At 53.2% G+C, this 22,246-nt stretch overlaps 1 protein-coding gene across 1 annotated transcript; it reads right to left on the reverse strand.

Annotated features, from left to right (window-relative positions):
- Positions 1–1,241: 1,241 nt before the first annotated feature.
- On the reverse strand, positions 1,242–18,826 carry Fosl2 (FOS like 2, AP-1 transcription factor subunit). Its single transcript, XM_032908964.1, has 4 exons — positions 17,851–18,826; positions 7,546–7,797; positions 4,519–4,626; positions 1,242–2,243 (listed from the first exon to the last, which is right to left on the reverse strand). Exons 1-4 carry the CDS (start codon positions 17,950–17,952, stop codon positions 1,725–1,727), a joined length of 981 nt encoding a protein of 326 aa, XP_032764855.1. The 5' UTR covers positions 17,953–18,826; the 3' UTR covers positions 1,242–1,724.
- Between the last annotated feature and the right edge of the window lie 3,420 nt (positions 18,827–22,246).

The following is a 22,246-nucleotide window of genomic DNA, read 5'->3' on the forward strand; positions in this document are numbered from 1 at the left end:
GAAAAGGACAGGAAGCGGCTTCATCTCAGAAATACCCATAGGCAGGAGGGGCAGAGCTCCTGCTTGGCTCGAGATGATAAGGCTTCTCGGCTGAGACCGCCCAGGGTATTTTCCCAACTCCTCCAGTCCCAGCTTGGCTGTCTTCTGCTTCTAGGGCTCTGGGGCCAGCAAACCACCTGTTCTGTTTCCTCAGGAGCACTCCCCCACCCCCCCCTCCCAGAGGCTCTGGGAACCCAGAACGGCAGAGTGCAAGCCAAGGCATACAGGAAAGAGCATAGCGAAATCATCTCCTTTCTCCTCCCTCTCTACCTAGCCAAGCCTGCTCCTTTTAGCTCTGCTGGGCTGTGTATGCTTCCCACATGGCTCCCAAGTCCTGTGTGTTCTGCATGCCTGTGTTTGTAGGAACGTGTGAACTTGGAGTGAGAAGGGCATCCCTTCTCTCTCAAAAGTCAGATTTCAACATTAAGTTTGAGTCAAATAACAGGGCTTTAGCTGGGTGGACAGGGATCTCGAGCAGAAGTACTAGGTCAGAGCATTAGCGCTAGAAACTAGTTCTGACCAGATTCCACTTCCAAACTGGTATCAACAAGCAGTGGGGACAAAGGAAGAGAAAGGCAGGAAACAGGCCCTTGCTGGAAGCTGGGACACCCATGAGAACGGTGGTTCTTCTGCAGTAGAAAGGGACACACACTAGCTTTGATAAGAATGACATAGACACTCAAAGCCATCATTAGATATCCACGGGTGGTGTCGCCGTGAGATTAGGGATGAGCAGAGCACAGCAGGGCCTTGGAGTGATGTGTGGCTCCTAGGAAGGAGTGTTCCCCAAGTCTACAGAGAAGGGTCCAGGGGCGGAACGGCGAGGCAGTAATTACAAGAGACGCCCAGCTCAAGACACCAGGTGAAGGGAAGCTCACTAGGACAGCCATGTGGCTTTCTTGGCACAAATCCTGGCTTGGTAATTAGACGTTTGGCAAACCCAACCTGTGCCCTGGTTGTCGCTCTCACACCCTGTCTTCCGGCCAAGCTGATCCTCACAGAGATGTGCACCTCTGAGACTGGGGAGGAAAGGTCCTTGGTGTATCCCAGTCATGGCAGCATCGCCGGCTGAACTCCGGGAGCCCACGGTCTGTAATAACAGTGCACTGGGTGTGTGGGGAGGAAAGGTTCAATAATATTGCACTTTGACTGCCCCTTCGGGACACATCCGCCCCAGTGGAAGGGTCATCTGCTTCTCCAGCTCCAGAAATAAAAGCGCTTTAATATCTGGGCCACCCAGATGAAATGTCATGGCAAATCTCATAAAAACCCAGAGGGAGCAGAAACTGATACTAGGGGAAGGAAGGGAAACCAAAAGGCACTGAGCATGCTTGGCGGGGCAGGAAAGGACACTGTCACTCCAGAGACAACGAATAACAAGGGGACAGGAGCCATCCGGGCCAGCTCGGGGGGCTTCAGAAGCGGGAGACAAGTCTGAGTCCACAAACCAAGTTCTCTGCGGCTTTTCAAGAAAGAGGATTTGCTTGCAAGATGCATGAGGGAGAGGGGTGTCCCAGGGCTTCTAAGAGAACAACCAGTGTCTCACCACTAAGTCCCATCGGGTGGGTCCCCAGAGCCAGGGACCCCTTTTGCCCTCATTGCCCCGGAGTGCTTAAAGGTGCTGGTCCCTGGGAAGGGCAGTGATGAATGTGGACTCCTCCAGAGCTGGCCAGAGGAGCACGGGGTTACAGGGCCAGCAGTGTAGGGGAGTTCAAGGAGTCTGATGACTGGTCCCCACTGCTACTGCTTCTGCGGTGAGCCTTGGAACAGGACTCAGAGGGCGACGCAGGCGACTCCTGCTCCAGGACACTGGGGTAGGTGAAGACAAGGTTTGAGGTGCCCGGAGTGATGGCAGGTGTGGAGGTCACCACGATGGGGGTGTGCAGAGGCTCTTCCCCGTAGAAACCACCCCCAGCAATGCTAATGGGCTTGATGACAGAGCGCTGGGTCTTGTCCATCCCTGCTGAGGAAGAGGGGCTGTCCTCTTCAGGAGGCTCCTGCTTCACCACCACAGGGCCGACAGCACTGCCCGTACCGCGTAAGGACTGTAGCCCGGAGGTGGGGGGAGATCGGCGTTCCTCAGGACTGATTTTGCACACAGGGCCGTGAGCCACCAGCATGAACTCCAGCTTCTCCTTCTCCTTCTGCAGCTCAGCGATTTCTTTCTGCAGACCGGACTTCTCCTCCTCCAGCTCCTCTGTCTCCTGCAAGGGGGGAAAGGAGGGTGTGAGGGACAGAAGCCTGCAGGCTGACCTGAGGGGTCACAGTCCAGGCATGAAAGGGAGATGTACGGTGTCCTCGGGGGACCTACCACAGCATCTCGCACACCTGGCCAGAGAGTTAAGTGGGTGTGAGTCACATGGCGGCTCACCGTTCTTCTGAAGGAACAAAGTCGGCTTGTCGGGCAGGTGAATTAACATCTGGAGCTGCTGTAATTGAGCATTTCATGCCTCTCACTATGTCACGTATTTAACAGACACTCTCATTCAACCCTCCAGAAGCTTCTGAAGGCAGATGCTATCACCCACCCATGTTGAAGAGGAGGAAACCAAGGTTCGGAGAAGTTTGGTCATTTGCTCAAAGTTATAGAGGTAGCAGAGTTAGCCAGACTTGAATCCCCGGGGCACTCGACTCCAGAGTCTGCGTGCTACTACATTCAACCCTCGTGGTGCCGGTACAAGCTTTGGGTCTCCCGGCAGACTAGCCTGGGATACTCATAGAGAAAGGAGGACTCTATTCAGCTCTTCTTTACCATCTCAGCCCACCATCGCACACAGAGCATGAGGGAGAGGCTGTATGAGAGCAGACCCTCATGATAACCCTCTACCCCCAGCACTGGAACGGACAGTGCCTGGCTTGTAATAAACACCCAGCCAATGCCTACTGAATCTCCCCCTCTCCCCTTATTTTGGTTTCTAAAGCTCCCTAAATTAGGGACCCCCAAGGTCTATGTGCCCAACAGAGAAGCGACAGACTGTGAGAGCCTGTGGGAATACCGAGGTCACCAGTGGGGGCCTCAACTCCCCTCAATACAAAGCCAGAGCAGCCCTCAGTGCCTGCAGATTGGAATGGGGGGGGGCGGGGGAGGGGGGAGGAGAGGTGTGGGTCAGCAGCCTCCTTTCTGCTTTTTTTCCCTAACACAGATCCCCATTCACAAATGCAGAGACACAGGCGAGAGCTTCACTAAGCACACTACAGTGTATTCCGGAGTGAAAACAAAAAAAAAAAAAAGTTTCCATCGGTCTCAAGGGTCTGATGAACGTCAGAGGCTTCCTGTGGAGGATGTGGTTCAGGGTAGCCGGGTCAGGACGTGGGGGAGGTGGAGAGGTAGGGTGTGAGACTTCTGGGAAGAGGGGAGGACAGTAGGGAGGACTTAGAGGAGTGGCTGTTCTGGGCTGGTGGTGAGGGATGCCCTGAGGAGTCACTAAAGCCCAGCTCCTCAAAGAATGAGCTTAGCTATGGAGGGCCCTGCTGAGGGAGCCTCCCATGGTGGATGATCTCTCCCTGATCCGCCTCATCGGGGAGGAAGAACTTCTAACCCCAACTCCCATCCCTACTCTGACAGCACCATAGGCTGTGACTACAGGGGTCATGGGATTCACCAAGTACGTAGTCTACTGAATGTTGATACTGGGGCATGAAGGAAACAGTTTAAAGTAGACACACGGTACGTGGAAGGGTTAAAGACATTCTCGACCTCTCTGCTGGCCAGATGACAATCTCCTAGCTCATCTCCTCGCTTTGAAAGCACTCTATCCCAGGAGTCAGCACCGGCCTCGGACTCCCTCTACCACACGCTCAGCCCTTCCCTTAGCCAGACACAGAAGTGAGTTACGTGACATTGGTCAGGTACAGCTTAGAAAGAGCATGGGCCCCTGGGTCTGGGCAATTAGGGAGCATGGGAGGGTGACTCACAAGGACAGAATGACGCTCTCTGCTCACCATAAAGATGGGGAACCTTCCTGCCAATGAAGGGTACACAAAAGCTCCAAGAAAATGTAACTCAACTAACATGCGACCCATCTACACAAGGACACTTGCTCCCACCCTGCTCAAACCAGGGTTCCTCAGCCAGGCTGGGCCACCTTGGGCATGGGGGGAACTGGAACCCTGAGAAGGCTCGTGGAGAGGCAAATGTTGATGCGCTTGCCCTAGCTCACCAGAACTGTCAACTCTCATCTAGAGGCCCAGCGGGTCTGAGGACAGAGTGCACTCTGGTACTAAAGTGAGAAAATGGACCCGCAAGGGTGGTCTTCTCTCCAGACGGTGGAGGTCAACTCTCATTCATCCGTCTATCCTTTCTCTCCCACCACCACCCTCTCGATTAGCCTAATGTTGCCCCATGTTCTTAAAAGAGAAGGATGGCCCATCTCTCCTGACACATCGTAAATACACCAATCATAAGGACAGGATTCAAAGGGCAGGAGCACTCCAGCCCTCAGCCCGCCCTGAGCTCCCACAGCACACACAGCTCCTCACCGCCTGCAGCTTCTCCGTCAGCTCACGTCGACGGTTCCGACACTTGGCGGCGGCCAGCTTGTTTCTCTCCCTCCGGATTCGACGCTTCTCCTCCTCTTCCGGAGACAGCTATAGAGGCCAAGGTCAAGAGTCACGGTCAGAACGGTACAAATGGATCACAATGTTTTGAAGACTGTACTTTGAGGAATGCAACCTGCTCTCTTAGAATGGGGGGGGGAGTGTAGCAGGTTCAGAGGTCAAAGGGCACGAAGAAGCCACTACTATGTGGCTGCCTGGAGAGAGCTTGTCACTGGATCCTCTGTGGAAGGTGGTTAAAGGGATAGCAGGTGAAGAGTGGGATTCAGGGCCCTGCACCAGGGCAGGAATTGTCGGTCAGCTCTGATTCAGAGGCTCAGGCAGGCAAGAGTCCTACCAGGAAGCCAGGCCTGGCCTCACCTGCTGTAGCAGCTCCTCTAGAGCTGGCTAACTCCCTCCCCTCCTCAGTCAGCTGCTCTACAAGCCTCATTGCCCACCTTTGACTACGCAGTCTCCACACAGGTAAGCTGCATCTACGGAGGACACATGCTCTGATGTTCCGTCACCAGTAGGAAGGCCACGGGTATCACTCTATCCCCAACTCCCTCTGCCAACCCGAGTGCCAGTTTCTCACAGGTCCCCTGAGGACTCCCTAGGGGCCTGCCAACAGTGCTAGGCTGAGCAAGGGGGAAAAAGCAGCCTAGGCATAAAAGTCTCACTGTGCACCTTTTCTGCTTACTTGACAGTGACCTTCTATGTGACACAAGATTCCAGGAGGTCTGATCTGTGCACTTCAGGAAGACCCCCTGCAGAGAGACCAGGAACTGGCTTCTTCCCCAGAACTGGTCAGAGACTTGGTCACACACAGTACCAGGGAGAGGGCCACGGGCCAAAGCCCAAGGCAGGATAAAGGGAAGACTATAATGTCAGCTACTAGACATTGATGCATACCTACTATGTGCTGATGCTCTGCTAAGGGCCCAAAAGATTCCAAGTATGGTAGGACCTGAGTCCTATGCTTCAAGGGACCCATAGAAGCTCAAGCCATCCCATAGAAGGAAGTTACCTAACTACAGACCACAACCCGAGGAACAAGCCATTTCTGCTAGCTGGGCCTAGATTGGGACCTGTAGGATGCTCCCTGCCACCTTAAGTGGCTGTGACACCATGAGTTACAAAGGAAAGAGGCCAAGGTCATTTTATCTACACAGAGGTGACCGCACAGGAGATCACAAGACCATTCAGCTAGCACACCGATCACTTGTCCCCAAACCTGTCTTGGTCCAAGGTTTACAAAGTTAAGCTACCAAGAAAGCCTGTGGCCCTGTGGTAGTCTTGGGTTGAGGTCTCTTCACAGGCCTACTCCCCCAACAACTCTCTCCTTCACCGCAGTCTTTACTGCTGAAGGAGAAAAAATTAAAAAAATAAAATAAAAACCACTAAGCTTGGTCCACAGCACGCCTCTCCTCCCACCTCTGTAACTTTCAGCCTTAGAGGTCTCTCCCTGTCTGGGGAGGTGTGGGGCAACTGTGGGTACTGTCGACATAGGAAATGTTCTGGGGTGGTGAGATCAACGTGGTTACAGCCTCAGTGTTGTTAACATCACCAGGGACCCACCCACAAGCCACACACGCCCTCCCTTCCCTTCTCCTCAGTCCCCACCCTGGGCTCAGAGAAGCCTCCTGGGCAGGCTCTGGAGGAGGTCATGAGGCACCAAGCTGACTCTTGGGACAAGCCTTAGGGTAGAAACAGGGGTGGAGAGTGGGGGTGGAGTGAGGGTGGGAGTGGGAACAAGCCACAGACAAGACCTTAGGGGTAGGAACCCAGGAGTCAAGGCTCCAGAATGTGGCTGCCATGAAAGATATTATAATGTGGTCAGTGGTCCTCTGACTGGCTCTCTCTCTCTCCCTGCCATAAAGGAAAGATGTCTCCAGACAGCTGGTCTTGAAGCACATCCAGGTGATGTGGCCTTGCAAACATCTAACCGAGGGTCCAAGTGGTGGGTCCCGGTCTCTGCTACTAACCCGGAATGACCCTGGGCCCTTCTCTCCAGGTCTCAGCTTCTTTATCTATTAATGCCCCTTCCAGAGGTAAACTTCTGAACGGAATGTAAGGCAGCCCCAGCAGAGAACGAACGTGCACACACCGTGCTTCAACGTCCTGCCAGCCCACAGGACTCTGGCTGTCACTCAGCACCATTTATATCCTGGAACGATCTGGCCTGTCAGAGGTTGTGACGGTTTGACCCAGTGATGGTCATGGCTTCAGCTTGGGAAGCACAATTACAAAGGACAGTGCTGCCACTGCTACACCACCTGTAGCTGTGACTAGGGGAAGCCCTCAGAAGGGGCCCGTAGCCTCCCACACCATGCAACTATAGTACAGGGTCTACTACCCATAGCTCTCAGGGGCGCTTCACCGGGACTCCGACGTCGTCCGCATGGATTGGCTGTGCGTGAGGTCCTACTGTGTCTTCAGGAGAGTGAGGTTGCCCTGGCAGTGGAGGGGTAAGCTCTGTAGCACTAGGCATCCTTGGGTCTGCTGGCTCTGGACCCCTCAGTATGCACAGGGAGTCATGTTTACTGCTACTAGTACTAGGATATAGCAGACACTGGTGCCCTCGGGTGGGAACCGACAGGAGTTGGGGTGAAGGTTTCCACAGTTAAAAGGAAAGTTTCACCAGACGCACATTTGAAACGGAGGATGTATTACTGCTAAAGGGTTCCCGTGTCTGGGTTCACTACCGCAAGGTCTTGTGGGATGAGCACTGAGGAAGAATGCACAGTCACGTGGGTGCTCATAGCCCTGTCCTATGACGCTCACCCCGTGGCTCCCCCTAAGGCTCAGGACTGGTACTACTACAGTAGGAAGCCATGACAGTTCCTGTCCACTGATCCTTCACACCTACAAGGTGCCCCAATCTCCCTAAGCACCGGCAGAACGTTCTACGTTCGCGAGTCCCTCCCTCCCCCAGCTACCGATGCTCCTCTCCACTAGCTGGAGGCGACATACCTGCTCATCTCTCCTTCTGCGGCCCACGGTGGTACCAATGGTCTTGATCACTCCTGGTCTGGGGAGAGCCATGTGCCCAGGGACTGAAGCCAAGCCTGGCAGGGGGCTGTAGGGGTGCGAGCGCGGATAGGGGTTGGACATGGAGGTAATCACTGTGGGCTGTACCATCCACTGCAGGTCCTGGCTGGTGGTGATGGCGTTGATTGTGGGGATGAAGGCACTGCCCGAGCCAGGCATATCTACCCGGAACTTCTGAAACAAGGAGAGAGACATGACACTAAGCCAAGAAACGGCAGAGCAGGACAAGCGGAGCCAGAGCCAAGGCCGGACACCGTAGACTTCGAGGGCTTCCCTGGACAAGTCCCACATAGCCGAACCTTGAGCAGATCTCATCTGACTATATGTCAGATCTGTTCCCTGCCTGGAGTCCTGAACACTTCATTCTCAGGGACTCAGGAGGAGGCAGCCATAACCCAAGTGACTTCCAGAACACTCTCGAGGCTGAGCTGCTCTCTTCTACCCTGCAGCCCTCCAGCATACATATCTGCAGGATGTTTCAACGGGGCCTCCTGGGCCTCTGAGTCATCTACCAATTATTCCCCAGGGTACCAGCACAGGACACGTCTCTTGGAGATTTGCACACCGGTAGATCAAGAGAGATTGCCATGCATATACTGTGTCTGCTTGGTGCTTTCTAAGGAAGTTCGTGATGTGCCTTAAAGCCTATCAGATCAAGGTCAAGTTGAGAAGGCTGAATCCTCATCTCTCTGTTTATTGGAGTCTACTCTGAGTGGATGGGACTGTGGCCCGTGAGTCTGACTTTGCAACCAGACTTCCTACTGTTGTCCTTGACCCTGCATCTTCCCCTTCACTGACCTCTTGCTTGGGGCAGATGTGCTGTGTCTAACTCTATTTTCCTGGGCTCACAGATGTGTCGGACGGGACACTTTGGTGCTGGCAGCTCAGAGGTTTCCCTCTGTCTCTCCCTTAATCTACATCAGGACCCTGTTGCAGAGCTCTGTGTGCTATGGGATGCCTTACATTTAAACCCCAACATAGGAGGACCAAAGCACAATACCTCAGGCCCCTTGGCTACTCTGTTTCTGGAGCTGTTAGGTCAGAGCCTGGGCCCCAGTAGCACTAACTACGTAGGCTCCTCGCCCATCCCCAGTTGGCCAATTAAACAGTAATGGGGGAAAGTGGGGAGATTTATTTTATGTGACCATATTAAGGAAAGGAACAAAGGGACCCAGTGACCCCCTTCCCTCGGTCTGTCTTCAGGATCAGGACATAAGCTTGGTGTTTAGAGGGCCAAGGGATGCATAGCTAAGTAGCCCTGGTCAGGATGTGGTCCTGCACATCACTACTATCTTCAGTCTATCCTGCAGGGTACTCTGACAGGTTGTCCTACTATGCGAAGACCCTTTCCTTCTCTCAGCATAAGATTCCTGGGACAAATCCAGTTTCTTGGGGACCATCGTTTCTGTGGCCTGACACCTGAAACGGAGGGGCACAAGTGTCTCCCTTTAGAAAGTCTTTCCTCAGGCCAGGATGGCGACAGCTGGCCTCGACTCTTCCTTCTCCAGGACAGCTCCTGGAAGGTGAGAGGGGCAAAAGGGAGCCCCTCCCATTTCCAGCAGTTCAGGAGAAAGCGCTCTACGGTCCCAGTCAAAGACCCATCCTCGGACCATCTGCGTCCGCAAGAACATCTTGCAGCTTGCCCCCTAGTCTCATGGGTAAAATGACAGTCGTAACAGGTAGCACTTCCAGAATGACAGACACCATGCTAATGTCTTGCCTAGATTCCCCTCTGAGGTAAGTACCCCATTACATTCATCTTAAGGGCTGCAACAGTCAGAGAGAGATCAAGCCACTTACCCAGGGCCTTACTGCTGCAAAGCTGTGAGATCAGAATTCAAACACAGATCAGCATGACTAAGACAGGAGCCTCTCAGCATGGTGCCACCAAGATTTCTCTAGCCCTCTTTCTTCCTCAAAACCCAGCTTTGAGTGCTAGAGTTCTAACCTGTGCTAAGGATCCCTTCAGATCTCCCCTCTCACAAAGGAGGTCCCATAGACTGGTTTCACCCAAAAGGAAATCCTGCCATGAGCCCAGGAGCTATAGTAGCCTCCGCCTGGTCCAGTCAGAGCAATCAAAACTAGGGAAATTGGAAGGGACCACTTTTGCAGTATTTATCCCTGCCGATAATATCATAGGTTCTGGTATGAAAGTAAAGTGAAGCCTGCACACACACACATACACACACACACACACACACACACACACACACACACACACACACTCTGTACCTGACAGAGCTGACAGACCCATTCTCACATACCATCCTGCCGCCACCTGACGACTCCAGTCTGCATGGAAGAACATGACTGCCTCACTTCCCAGATTGCCCCAGTGTAGGGAAGCTCCCCAGTGCAATGGATTCTGGGATTTTATCAGGGAGGTTGTCCAGTGTAGTGGCTTGTGGCCAGTCTAGCCAGTTCAGTTATACCACTGAAGGCTAAGGTAAGAAGGGGTGGTTTTGTTTCGGAACCAAGAGTTGACTGAAAAGAAATAGCTTTGCCAGACTTGGAAGTTCAAGATTATAAATCCTAGCTATTCAAGGAGACTGGAGCAGAAGAATAAGAAAAAACAAAACAAAACAAAACCAAAAAACAACAACAAAAACCATCCAAGGCCTTTGTAAAATGAGTTCAAGGCCAGCCTGGATAACTCTGTGAGACCCTCTCTCAAAATATAAAAGGGACTAGAGTACTCACTTAGCATGCACAAGGCCCTACGTTCAGTCTTTAGTACCGAGAGGGAGGGCGAGAGAGAAGGGGGCACATTTGGTGTATGTTTCTCTGGGGCTACGAGGAGGCCTGAAGGATGAGCTGCCCTGAGCCAGTCACTGACGACTCAACTCTGGGACAAAAGAGAGCATATTGATTCTGAACTTCCTGCATTGTTTCAGGGATTAAAGCCACGGCTACTGTAATCACAGGCTGCAAAGCACATAAGTGGTTCTCAGCCTGGCTAAGAATGCTCTGAGGAGCTTGTAAAACTCGGCAACGTCAGAGCCTCATCATTAGCGTCTAAAATAATTGTTCGGGGGTGGAGCCCCATTACAGGTACTTTTTCAGACTCCAAGAAAATTCTATTATAACACGCAACCAGAGCAGGAAAACATTGCCCCAAACAAACGGAAGGCACTACAAATCGTCACCATCACCACCGCCGCTGCCACCAGCAACATCACGTCACCCCATGATGCAGGTCTGTGCACAGGCTAGCTCTTGGGGGAGTCGCCAGCTTCCTACGTTTGGAGGCACCCAACTTTGTATTCTATTGTTTTCCCCAAGACAGGTCCTCAGATAGAAGAGGTACCCGGGGCAATGGCCTCATGTGACCATCTCCTCCTCGAGGGCAGCCGCTAGCTCTCCTTTTAGGACAGCATCTAAGAAATACTCTCATTCCAAAGAACAACCGTGTGCCAGTTTTAGGCTTGAGGAAGGAAGCAGAAAACCCAAAGCGAGCTGGAAGACTAAGATGGGCAGGTGCGTCCCAGCTCCTCTCAGGCCCTCAACATATACACACAGTTTCCCGGTAGACACCAGCCAGATTCCTCTCAGCGACGACGGCTTGGTCTAGACAAAACAAAGCGGCAATAAAAACAAGGCGGGAGGTAATGACTGCCTCTGAATCGCATGTACACCTTGTTTCAGACAGAGGGTAAGCCATCTGGATAACACGCCAGCTCCCAACTGCAAGAAAAACAATGTCCTGTCCCCAGAGGGGACTGAGCCCTGATAAAGCAGGCTTTTGTCTCCAAAGGAGCCTCTTGGAGAGGCGTACAAAAGTTTCAATTAGATCTGGCAGATGGGTCTTGTCTCAACTCCAAACGTGTTATTCCGAGAGTGGCACTTGGATATGAGAGAAGAGATAAGAAGACTAAGGGTCTGTGGTCTCGGAAGTGAGCCTGACACCCTCCTATGCCAACCGACCAAGAATGGCCCAAACGTCCCATAAAGGGGGCACGGAGTCACGATTCCCACCAGGGAGTTCACACTGAAGAGAAAGAAACCAAGACAGCTTTCCAGCCACAGGGCAAGGTTGTGACCATGCCAGGTACAGCATGGCAGTGACGGGGAGATGCTGGGTTGGGGGATGCAAGAGGTGACCAGGGGCACAGTTCTCTTGGGGTATAAGCCCCTGGAAAGTTCTTCCTTTGGGGACAGAACTGAAATGTTGGGTGGCTATGTGGCATTCAGCCTAGCAGAGCTTCTAAGTACTTAAAAAAAAAAACTGTGTCTCCCTGTCAACTTTTGGGTAAATGTCTATAAAAGGACAAACGGCCCTCGTAGACCTCCCAGAGCCGAATCTGGTGAGCTCCGCTCGAAGAAGCCAGAGGGGAGAAAGTTTTAATCTTTCTGGGCCTAAACCATCTGTGTTGCAACTCTGCTCCACCATTACAGCAGGGAGCACCAGTAGGGAATATGTGAGCAAGTGGGCACCCCTGGACCTCATTAAACTTCACTTACAAATACAGCTTGGTCTCCTAGGCTCAGGTTGGAGAGAAACAAGAGAAAGGAACAAGCAAAAACCAACCAACCAACCAACCAAACAAACAAACAAAAGAAGAGATACCCTTCTCACCCAGGAAGCCAAGGAGATGGAAGTCTCGCCAACTTGGACTTCCAGACCCTGAGCAAAAGTTCAAATCCTTACAAGCTTTGTTGTGGGTCCATGGGGCTTGGGGACTTCAGTGTTATCCAGTAGCATTCTGTGCTTGAGGCGCAATGGACTGCTCACTTAGTGAGTGTGCTGTCAATCAGAGGTCAACTCCGCCGGCCAGAGAAGTCTCTCAGCACAGAAGCTGCTGGCTTGGAAAACAGCCATTGGGACTGAACAACAGGACCTTGGGTTCGGAAGGAATTATACCTCAGAGTCTTGCTGAAGAGTCTCAGAACAAGAGTTTAGACCACCATCCCTATGGCTTACTTTGATGGAGGCTCTCCCAGAGTCCTGAACTGGGTAGGCAGAATTTAAATAGAAGTCAAGCTTGGTGTTCTTGGCCTGTCCTCTTGGCCAGGTCCTCCTTGGACCCCAATCATACAAGACATGAACCCGTGGACCCTGAAACCTGCTCCACCAGGCGGGAAGGTGGGCGCACCATCTAGGACAGACCCAGTCTAGATCCTTTCTATAGCTCCAACTAGGGAAACCCAACACCCCAGCAGACTGGTGGGGAGAAGGGGGTGGGTAAAGGGCTCTCTTCACACTGCTTAGGCCCAACACCAACATCAGGCAAGTGTGTGTTACTGAGCCCGGGTGCCTTCCTTGCACAGCCTCCAGTACAGCATTACGCTGGCTATCACCTTGACCTCTGGCCTTTCTCGTCGAAGGAAATACCATTTGTGTCACAATGGAAATAGCTGTTAATAACTCACAATTTCCAAACTTCTACATTGTACAAATGTATCATGGGGGACCTATCCCCCACCAGTCTCTTCTCTGTCCCAGCTTCATGTAAAAGAACTAGTCTTGCCAGTGGTACTTTGCTGACAGGGTGAAGGAAAGCCAGAAACATAAAGAAGCAGAGCCCCTCCCCTCCTCCATGGGGTGTCATCCCCAGGTCTCCCCATCCCTTGCTCCTGAATTGGAGAATCCCTCCTCTCACCCATCCTCCAAGTTCTGCGGTCAATCAGATCAGGCTTGCCCATCCTGTTTTCCATGTCTTTCCTGACTCTTGTCAGGACCCCACCCCCCATCGTACAAGACATGGACCTGTGGACCCGGTAGCCTGCTCCCACAGGAGGGCTGGTGGTCCGTCATATCTCTCTCTTCTCTCTCTCTCTCTCTCTCTCTCTCTCTCTCTCTCTCTCTCTCTCTCTCTCAGAAGCCCAGTGACATCAGCCACTTGACAAGGCTGATTCAGAGTTGTCTCAGTTTGCTGAGAGGGTCAAGTTACCAAGCGGGATTTGGGACAGATACATTGACCTCAATCAGAGCAGCTGACATTATTTTGATATGCTGAGGTCACAACTCGCCACCTACAATAGAGACGAGCTATGTCTACCCAGCAATGAGGCTAAGTTTTCCCTTTCGACACATAAACCAGAATCTTCCTGTGCAACAAAGGGAAAAAAAATGTCCAAGGCATCAACGCAAAGATGCTGTCAGCCAGGGGCCATTTTGTGGGCTCGGAATGGGAGGACCTCTTTCCAAATGGACTCTGGAGACTGAGAAGCAACAAGACTCGGGGTCTCACTCTATACTGGACCCCAAGTCTGTCCATTCTGACTTCGTGTGTCAGACTTAATTCCAAAGACTTCCTGGTCATTTTCAAATATCAAATTCACCATTCGAGGGAAGATTTGTTAGCAAGGAGAATTTTTTAAATGCACTGAGAAAAGTAAAAACAAACAAACAAACAAACAAAAAACCCCAGTATTGCAAAGCCCTTGAGCCCAGCAGCCTCAGTCTTCAGCTAAGCATATAGTCCAGCAAGGGTGGAGGAGACCAGTGATGATGGTGATGATGGTGATGATGGTGATGATGGTGATGATTGTGATGGTGATGATAGTGATGATGGTGATGGTGGTGGTGATTATGATGATGATGGTGATGGTGATGGTGATATGTGTGATCTATGTGTCTAGGCTTTGGCGTGTTTGTAGTAAGAAAAAACAAAACAACAAAAAGCCCCCAAAATCCACCTCAAGCCTTCAAAATTTATATTCAGTGTGAATAATAAGACAGGCAGAAATACAATAAGGGAAATGCACTCAGGGTTTTGGAAAGGAAAATTCACCTGCCACTCAGACAGTGTATGACTGCTCCTTCATCCCGTGGTGGTGAGGAACTGAAGGGCACTTCCACCACCAGGGATCCCCAGAACAGACGCATTCCTGGGGTAACTGTGTGATCCTAATTTATAACATCTGGAAGATCAAGGGAAATGAACGGAGAGAAAGCACCAGACCCCTAATTTGCATCTCCTTTTCCCAACATTCCTCACGCAAGCACATAGGGAAAACATCCTTGGGTATTTGAAAACACCATGGGGAGGGCACCCTTGTGAACAAGAGAAAAGCACCCTTTTTTCCAAACAGTCTTTATTTGCAATATATATAGAGAGAGATTTTTTTTTCTTAAAAAGAAACTCCACTTTAATTCAAGCCATTTGTGGTTAGTTATTGTTAAATATACGGCACTTGTTTGCCTTAACTAAGAAGAAAAATTCTAAGAATTTGGAAAACTAACCAAGTTTAACACTCTGGAGACTGGAAAAATACATTCTCAGGATAGTTCTTCCAAAAATGTCCTGTAGGGGGCACTAGCGGGGTACGGTTGAGGCTGACTTGGGAAATCACAGTCATTTCTGGTAAAAGTTGTTTGATGTGAGGAATGTCCCAGCCTGGTACAGTTGGCAAAAGTTCACTCTGGGAATTTTGTGTGTGTGTGTGTGTGTGTGTGTGTGTGTGTGTGTGTGTGTGTGTGTGTGTGTGTGTGTGTGCCTGTTGGGAGTATGTGGCAGAGGGAAAAGGTTGGTCTGATATTCCCTGTTCCAGAAGGAAATGTCCTTGACTTACTCTCACAAGTCATCAGAACAGATAGCCACCTTGGAAAAGTTCCGTGTCTTGTTTTGTTTTGTTTTTCATTTGAAGGGGGCCTGGCTGAAGAAAACAAGTTATGAAATGACCTATGTTTGTGTAACTGGCTGGATTGCGTAATGCCAGGGCCCTGAAACCGTAACAGCCAAGGAGCAAGGCACAGCATATATCTGGAGGTGTTGTCCCAGGGAAAAAAAAGAAAATCACAACAACGAAGCAAACTCCAGGAGCGGGAGGGACATCCAGCTATCTCCAAGAAAATGGAACTGCCGGCGATTAACCTTTGAGATTGAGATTACAGCTACAGCAGGAAATATTTTTCATGTTCCGAGTTCCTGCCATGTACACCAGGCAGAGGTCTTAACAAAGCTGTCTGCTTCCCAAGACCTTATGAAGTTAGACAGAGAGGGGAAGTGGCGGGCAGCAAACATATCGGGGACACAGGACCCCACAAACAAGGAGAACAGGGAAAACCAGGAACATCTCACAATGATTGGTCTACAGTGCTACCATAAAGGAGGAAGGCCCAGTCACTAACTGCCAGGAAACCTTCCCGGTCCCCGTGAAGAAGGCTGGGAGCAGAGTTGATTACAGACTTAATCTGGCGTGTAATAAAGTTACCTTGAACCCAGATCAGGGTGGGTCGTAGCTCGGAGTTGGGAAGTAAGAAAAGCAGACGCCTATCAATGGGACCACAGAACTGTTTTTGCAGAAAGCCAGAGCAGGGAAGAGAAAGCCCCCCTCCCCTTCCCCATCTCCCACCCACCACATGGGCAAGGAGCAGAGAGGCCAGGCTGAGAGTTGGCTGAAGTGGCCAATGCCTCTGGTTTGAAAGACTTCTTGCTCCTGCCGCTGAGCAGAATGGGCAGCCGGACCTGAGAATCCCATGCACTGGTTGTTGCTAATTGCAAAATCCTCATGTGTTACAGCATGCTAGGAATTAGCCAACAGCTGCTTTTTGCTTGGGTAATGAGGCCCCATTACACACGGCTGGACGGAGCTCTCTTCCTTCATCCGAGCATCGGTTTCCTGTCTGATTTGCTTCCAAAACAGGGAATTGCCTCTGCTCACATCCTGGGCTCAAAGCCCTAGTGACACAGATTATTCAGTAGGGGCACTGATGTCCGGTCTGACTTCATCCAGGCCCCGGAGTCTGAGCGAAGCCAGGCAGGGAGATTGTACTATGTCAGTCAATGCTCACTGCCTTGGTCTCATTAGTGGAAGAAACAGAAGAAATTCCAGGCTCCTACGATGTTTGGGAAGGAGAGGTACCTGGGGTGGGGTTATTGGATTGGAAAGTAGGGGGAACAACAGGTATAAATGACTCTAAATCCATTGGTGAATGATGTTTGGATTCAACCCAAAACACCAACTGCACAGGGACACAAATATAAGCAACTACTTTTGAGATGTGATTTTGTGCTCAGTGGTAAGGGTTCATTGACTGCACCCTCAACGCTTAGACCAGGCTATCCACAGGGGGTGCTTAATAGGTATGGGGGGGCGGGTTGAGAGGACACACAGAAAAGCCATTTGGAAGGACTCTTCAGACATGGGACATTACTTTGAGAGATGCCCTTCTCATCAGATTACAAAGAAACCCATATTTTTATATTTCTCAGCTCAGTTGACCCCTCCCTGGAAGACCCCTGACCTCTAAAGGTCAAAGTCAAGGCCATAGCCATTGGCTTATGGAGTAACTCATGCTGCAGCCAGCTTGTCTAGGAACTCCCAATGCTGGCTGAGGTGGGCTTCAGGTGGCAGGGGACCTTGTGAGTGCATGCAATTCCCTCGAAAGATCTTGTATGCGGTTCCTGCTACACAAGTCAGATACCCCACGGCCCCCCACCGCCCCACCAGTACCTACAGAGACATAGATTACAGGCAAGATCCCTCAGTGCAAACCAGTCTGGCTGCTTTAGAAAAGAGTTGTTTTTCTACTTCTAAAACCACTCAGGAGCCCAAGTGATGTCTCTCTCTCCCACTTCTCTCTGACAGCTTCTTTGCCCCAGTACCCCCAAGCCCCTCAAGGATCTGCTCCGGGGGAAATACAGGCTCCTGCCCAACCCTTACCGGAAGCTGGAGGGGGGGTATCACAGAAGGTGTCAAGAGCCAATCAAAGCCAGCTTCTTCCTTCCTGACCTTCGCACCTAATTCCCAGAGGCAACCCTCGTCCTCACTCCCAATCACTTGAAGGAGCCCAGCCTTGTTTCTGAGCCCCCAAGCCTTTTCAGAAAACAGCTAAGATCGAAGAATAACAGAAGAAAGAAGGGTTAAAAAGCCTTCCCCCCGCAGGGTCCTTGCGGTTGGGAGGGGCTTAGAGGGTGCAAAGATTTTCTTGCCTATCCACTACCTAGAAAGAGGAAGGTGAAAAGCAAGGGAGAGAGGCTCGGAAGGAGGCAACAGGCTTCCCGGAGGGGACCTGCAGTATCATGAGCTTTTCTGGAAAATTAAGTAAGAAAAGGGGGAGAGGGTGTCGTTGGCTCTTCAAGCCCACTCTCCGCTTGTTTAAAAAAAAAAGTGGAGGGGAGGGGCGGAACAGAACAAAACCCCACAACTTACAGCGGTGACCCCTAAGTATTTTTCTAGCTTAGCCAGGAAAGGGAAAAGACGGAGGTTGGGGGTGGAGGCACTGGGAGCGAGAAGAGGGAGTCTGCCCGCGCCGCCAGGTGCACCCCGGCCCGCACGTACCTGCTGGCCGCCGCCACCGCTGGAGTAGGACTCGGCGTGCGCAGGAGAGCCACTGCTGCCCCGGGACGAGGTGTCAAAGTTCCCGGGATAATCCTGGTACATGATCCGCGGTGGGGGCCGGAGAGGAAACAGGGTGGTTTTCTTCCCCGCCCTCGCCGCGGCCGCGCACAGTTTGCTGCGCGCTCGCTGGTCCACCGGCCCGGCCGCGGACTGGGCTTTTCGCTCCCGGGCTGTCCCCCCAACCCAGGCAGACAGGAGGCAGCGACACTCGGGAAATGACCCCCCGATCGCCGCGCACCGCACTTCGTTTCTGCTCTGCAAGCTCCGCGGAACCGGTTGTCCACCGGGTCCCTCCCTCTAAAAAGTCGGCGCGTCCCTCGGTCCCTCCCCTGCGCGCGCCCTTCCGCCCCCGCGCGCAGCCCGAGCTCTGCCGGGACCTACGGGTTGGAGAAAAATGGGCAACGCAAAAAGACTAGGAGCTCTGCGGGTGTCGCTTGGCAGCTCTGGGGGACTCCCTCTCCGATCTCCCAGGGCGCCAAAAGGGCGAAAAAGAAAAGCTGCCGGTTGGGAGAAACTTCTGTTTCCTCCTTTTAGAAAAGGAGCCCAAGAATAAACTTCCTGTGGCCAACTCGCCGACTGAGTTTCCCGGCGACTCGGACACTTAGGACAAGGCGATGAGCGCCGGTCCAGCGGCCCCGATCGCGCCGGTGGGACAGCGCCCGTGGGGTTCCAGGCTGAGCGGTGCTGAGAGGGACGTGGCTCCGCGTCGCAGTGACCTGCACCCGGTGCCTGCTCTGGGACCGGCCAGTCTCACGCGTCTCGCCTCGCTTCGCCCTCCCCTCTGTCTCCCCCTCTTTCTTGCGCGCTCTCTCGCTCTGTCCCTGCCGAGCGCCGCTCGCTGTCTCTCTCCGAGCCCCTGCGCTCTGCCCGAGATGAGTCACTACAATGGCACGAGTTCAACTCCACACTCTTTATTCTCCAGCCCCGCACCATGTGGATCCACTCACGTCAACTGTAGACTCCACCTTGCTGGGAGGAGCACTCGAGGCGGCGGGGGAGGAGGCCCGGGACAAGGAGGAGGAGGAGGAAGAGGAGCGGGAGGGGAGGAGGCGGGCGCGGCGCTCCCCTCCCGGCCCTGCTCGCGGTCGCGCTGACGCCAGCCGCACACCCCGCGCGAGGAAGGCGGGCGGCGGGGAGGATGGGAGCGCGCGGCCCCCGCACTATGGGGGCGCCGAGGCCGCCCGCGTTCTTGCCGATCTCCTCCACCCCCCTGGGGCGCAGCGCCCTTGGTCTGTTCCATTGGCGCACGTTGCCAAAGATGGTCATTTGCGTTAGAGGACGCGAGTGCGGGTTTCCTCGCATTCGGGTGACGTGGAGGGAGAGGGATTCCCTCGCCTGCTCTTGAGTGCGCTCTGGCCTCCCTACCTCCCCCCCCTCCCCCGAAAAGGAAGGGGCGCGGGGCGGGGCCCCGAAAGCGGCCGCGCGGGCCTGGGCTCTGGGTTTTAGAAGAAAAAAAAAAAAATCGCAGCCTGAAGACCAGACGGGCGGCTCAGTGCGGCGCCACCGCGAGGCCGAGAGCCCGGCGCGCAGAGCCGCTCGCGGGGAGGGCGCGGCCGTGCGCAGTCGTCCGCACCCTCAGCGGCGCCGCCCGGTGCAGCGGGCGTCCTGGACGCACCGGGCACCCGCGCCACCCTGCGGCCCGGTCTTGGCGGGGTGCGGCACGGCGCCGCCAGGCGGGGCAGGCCTGCCCATTTTTCACTCAGAGCCTGCCTGCCCACTGCTTCCCCTTTGTGTGTGTGTGTGTGTGTGTGTGTGTGTGTGTGTGTGTGTGTGTGTGTGTGTGTGTGTGTGTGTGTGTGCTTTTTTCTTTTCTGTTTATTTATTTTGTTTTGGCCTTCCAATTAATTTGCTAAAAGTAATATTGAAGACGAAATTAGCTAGCGAGACACTCTGGGGGTCCTCTGTGCTAGATAATTAGGACGCATCTAATAGTAGTAAGCAGGCCTTAAAAGCAAATCGGGTTTTAAAAAAAAAAACTGGGGGCCGAGAGGTGTGCCCCAGGTTGCCTTGAGCTGTTTTGGAGCAAAGTTCAGGGCGCGCGTGGCCGGACTCCAGGCTCTTCCCGCCTTGCTGGGTGGGGTGGCACTCAGGGTAAAGAGCGCAGGCCTTGGAGTATGAACGCCTGGCTATGCTATTTACGAGCTGTGAGATCTTGGGCGAGTCTAGAGTCTCAGTTTCCTCCTCTTTATAATGAAAGGTTTGGGGCAAGACGACCTTCTAAAGCTTTGTCTGCTCCGGATAGCCCATCATCCCCAGAGAAGGTACAATGTGTAGACCTAAGCGCTGTACTAGGAGTTGAAGAACTCTTTTCTTTTGGGGTAGGGTCTCATATTGCACAGGGTGTCCTAAAACTCGCTCTATAGCAAAGATAAATCTCCACCTCCCGAGCGCCGGGATTACAAGCGCGAAACAACGCTGTTTAGCTATCCTTAAGCAGTGCATCTGAATCCTTAAACTTTTGAGGAGTGAATAGGAAGATGGGTTGTTAGGATTCTGCTGAGGACGTTAAAGCGCTATACATCTTCCATATCACATCTCAGGTCCTCAGTTTCCTTATCTGTGAAGTGGGGGCGTTACTAGGAAAGAAAAATAAAAGCCGGGAACTCGAAGCTTTCCGGGGGCTCTATATAAAGCGCCGGCGTTTCCGGGACGGCTGGCGGCATCTGGCAGCCCCAAGGGCCCCAAGATACGGTAATCCCAAACAATACTCGGGGTCATTGTTTACAGTTATAAAACACATTCTGTCCTGAGCTCCATCCCCAAGGACTTGTGCGCGTGGGGAGCCGAGGTGGCCAGACTTCGCATTTCTGCAGCTGCCCTTACAGCAGAATGTGCAGCTCTGCTGACTGGCGAACGGGGTGTGGGGCAGGCGTCCACGCACGCACGCACCAGCCGTGGGTGACTGGCCCATTCCGCCCCCTCCTTCATCCCTGCGTCCTGGCCTGCCTGAGTGTTTACGCGCCTCTCTCAGCAGGACTGAGTAAATGCAGCCGTTTGACGCAAAACGGATCAGCCCTTCTCCAGCAGCAGCAGCAAAACCCAGAAAACTGGAGGTGGGGACGGGGGCAGGGCACAGGAAAAAAAAATCGTGACACTTTCCCACTCGCCTCGCCCGGTACTGTGCGGGTCCTCGATCGCCCTAGAGAAATCTTGGAGGGTTGGGGTGAGCAAATGGGGGCGCGGCCGGGGTGCGCAGGGGCCTCCCCTAGGAACCGCGTGTCACAGCAGCAGGAATAGACGCACTTTTGGTTTTCCTTCGAGCCGCACGGGCTGTCCGGCCCTCCCCCAGCCCGCATTCAATAATCGTGAGCTTCTGGGTCTCTCCCACACAGTCCTTCCAGTAACGCGGGGCGGGGGTGGGGGGTGGAGGGGGAAGGGGAACAGGAGCTTCCTCCAAGGCCTCCGCCATCCCGGGCGCGCCCAGCCACTAGCAGGCGCCGCCGGGAGCGCGCCTTCGGGCCAGCGCAACCTCGCGCCCTCGCCCGCCCCCGCCCGGACCCGCTTCCCCGGTCCTTTCCTTTCTTGTGGCTTCCCGTAAAGCCCAGCAGCCCCCAGACGTCTGCAGAGCATCACGGAATCTGTGCTGATGCAAGTCGCCGGCCTCCCTTTGGTGCGCCCCGGCCCGCCTGAGAGCGCTTTGATCCCTGCCTGGCCCTGCTCCGGAACGTGAGCTGGTTTCCCGTGCCAGCCTGGAGAGGAGACCTAAGTTCCACAGCCCAGGCCACCTTTCAGTCCTATGGCACCAGAGGCAGAGCTGCCCCGGCAAGTGGCCTCCCTGGGTTCAGTGGATGCTTGAAGTTTGCCCTATCTAAACTCAGTTCAGCGGCGGCGCCTACGTGGGAAGACATCCCCGGGGCACGCGGTTAAGAAGGAGCTGGAGTAAGATGCTCAGAACAGGGATTAAACCCCAGTGTCTTGAATCTTAAGGAAAACAGATACTGTCGCTTGTAATCCCAACAACAAACATTTGAGGTAGCTCTCATTCCCAGCTGTCAGTTCAAGGAAACAACGCCAAGCAACTTGAGCTAGGGAACTGGCCAGTGTTTAATTAGGAGTTGGGAGTATAACCGCCTCTGACTGATTCTGCCGTCCCGTGTCCCCATCTCCCCGGCATTACCTGCCTTCTACCGGAACGTCTTTCTGGCTTTCTAAGTCAGACTTCATTTGTTCATGGCTTTAACTGACACTTAAAAGTGCCCCTTCTTTCTCTTCAGAGTAAATATGTAGAGTGAGGGAAGGCTAGAGAGATGCCGCGGTGGGGCAAGAATGGTAGTTGGGCTGATTCTTCATCGCCTCTCTGGGTGTTTCCCTGTTACCCCATCCAGCCCAAGTTGCC

Source organism: Rattus rattus, chromosome 7, assembly GCF_011064425.1.
Source record: "Rattus rattus isolate New Zealand chromosome 7, Rrattus_CSIRO_v1, whole genome shotgun sequence".
NCBI lineage: Eukaryota > Metazoa > Chordata > Mammalia > Rodentia > Muridae > Rattus > Rattus rattus.

Bases quoted from the DNA above. Each gene is read 5' to 3' on its own strand.
- Fosl2 (XM_032908964.1), bottom strand. From the start codon at position 17,952: ATGTACCAGGATTATCCCGGGAACTTTGACACCTCGTCCCGGGGCAGC. The intron at 7,798-17,850 runs GTACGTGCGGGC...TCCTTGTTTCAG, and splicing joins GCGGTGGCGGCGGCCAGCAG to AAGTTCCGGGTAGATATGCC. The intron at 4,627-7,545 runs GTATGTCGCCTC...TGGCCTCTATAG, and splicing joins GCAGAAGGAGAGATGAGCAG to CTGTCTCCGGAAGAGGAGGA.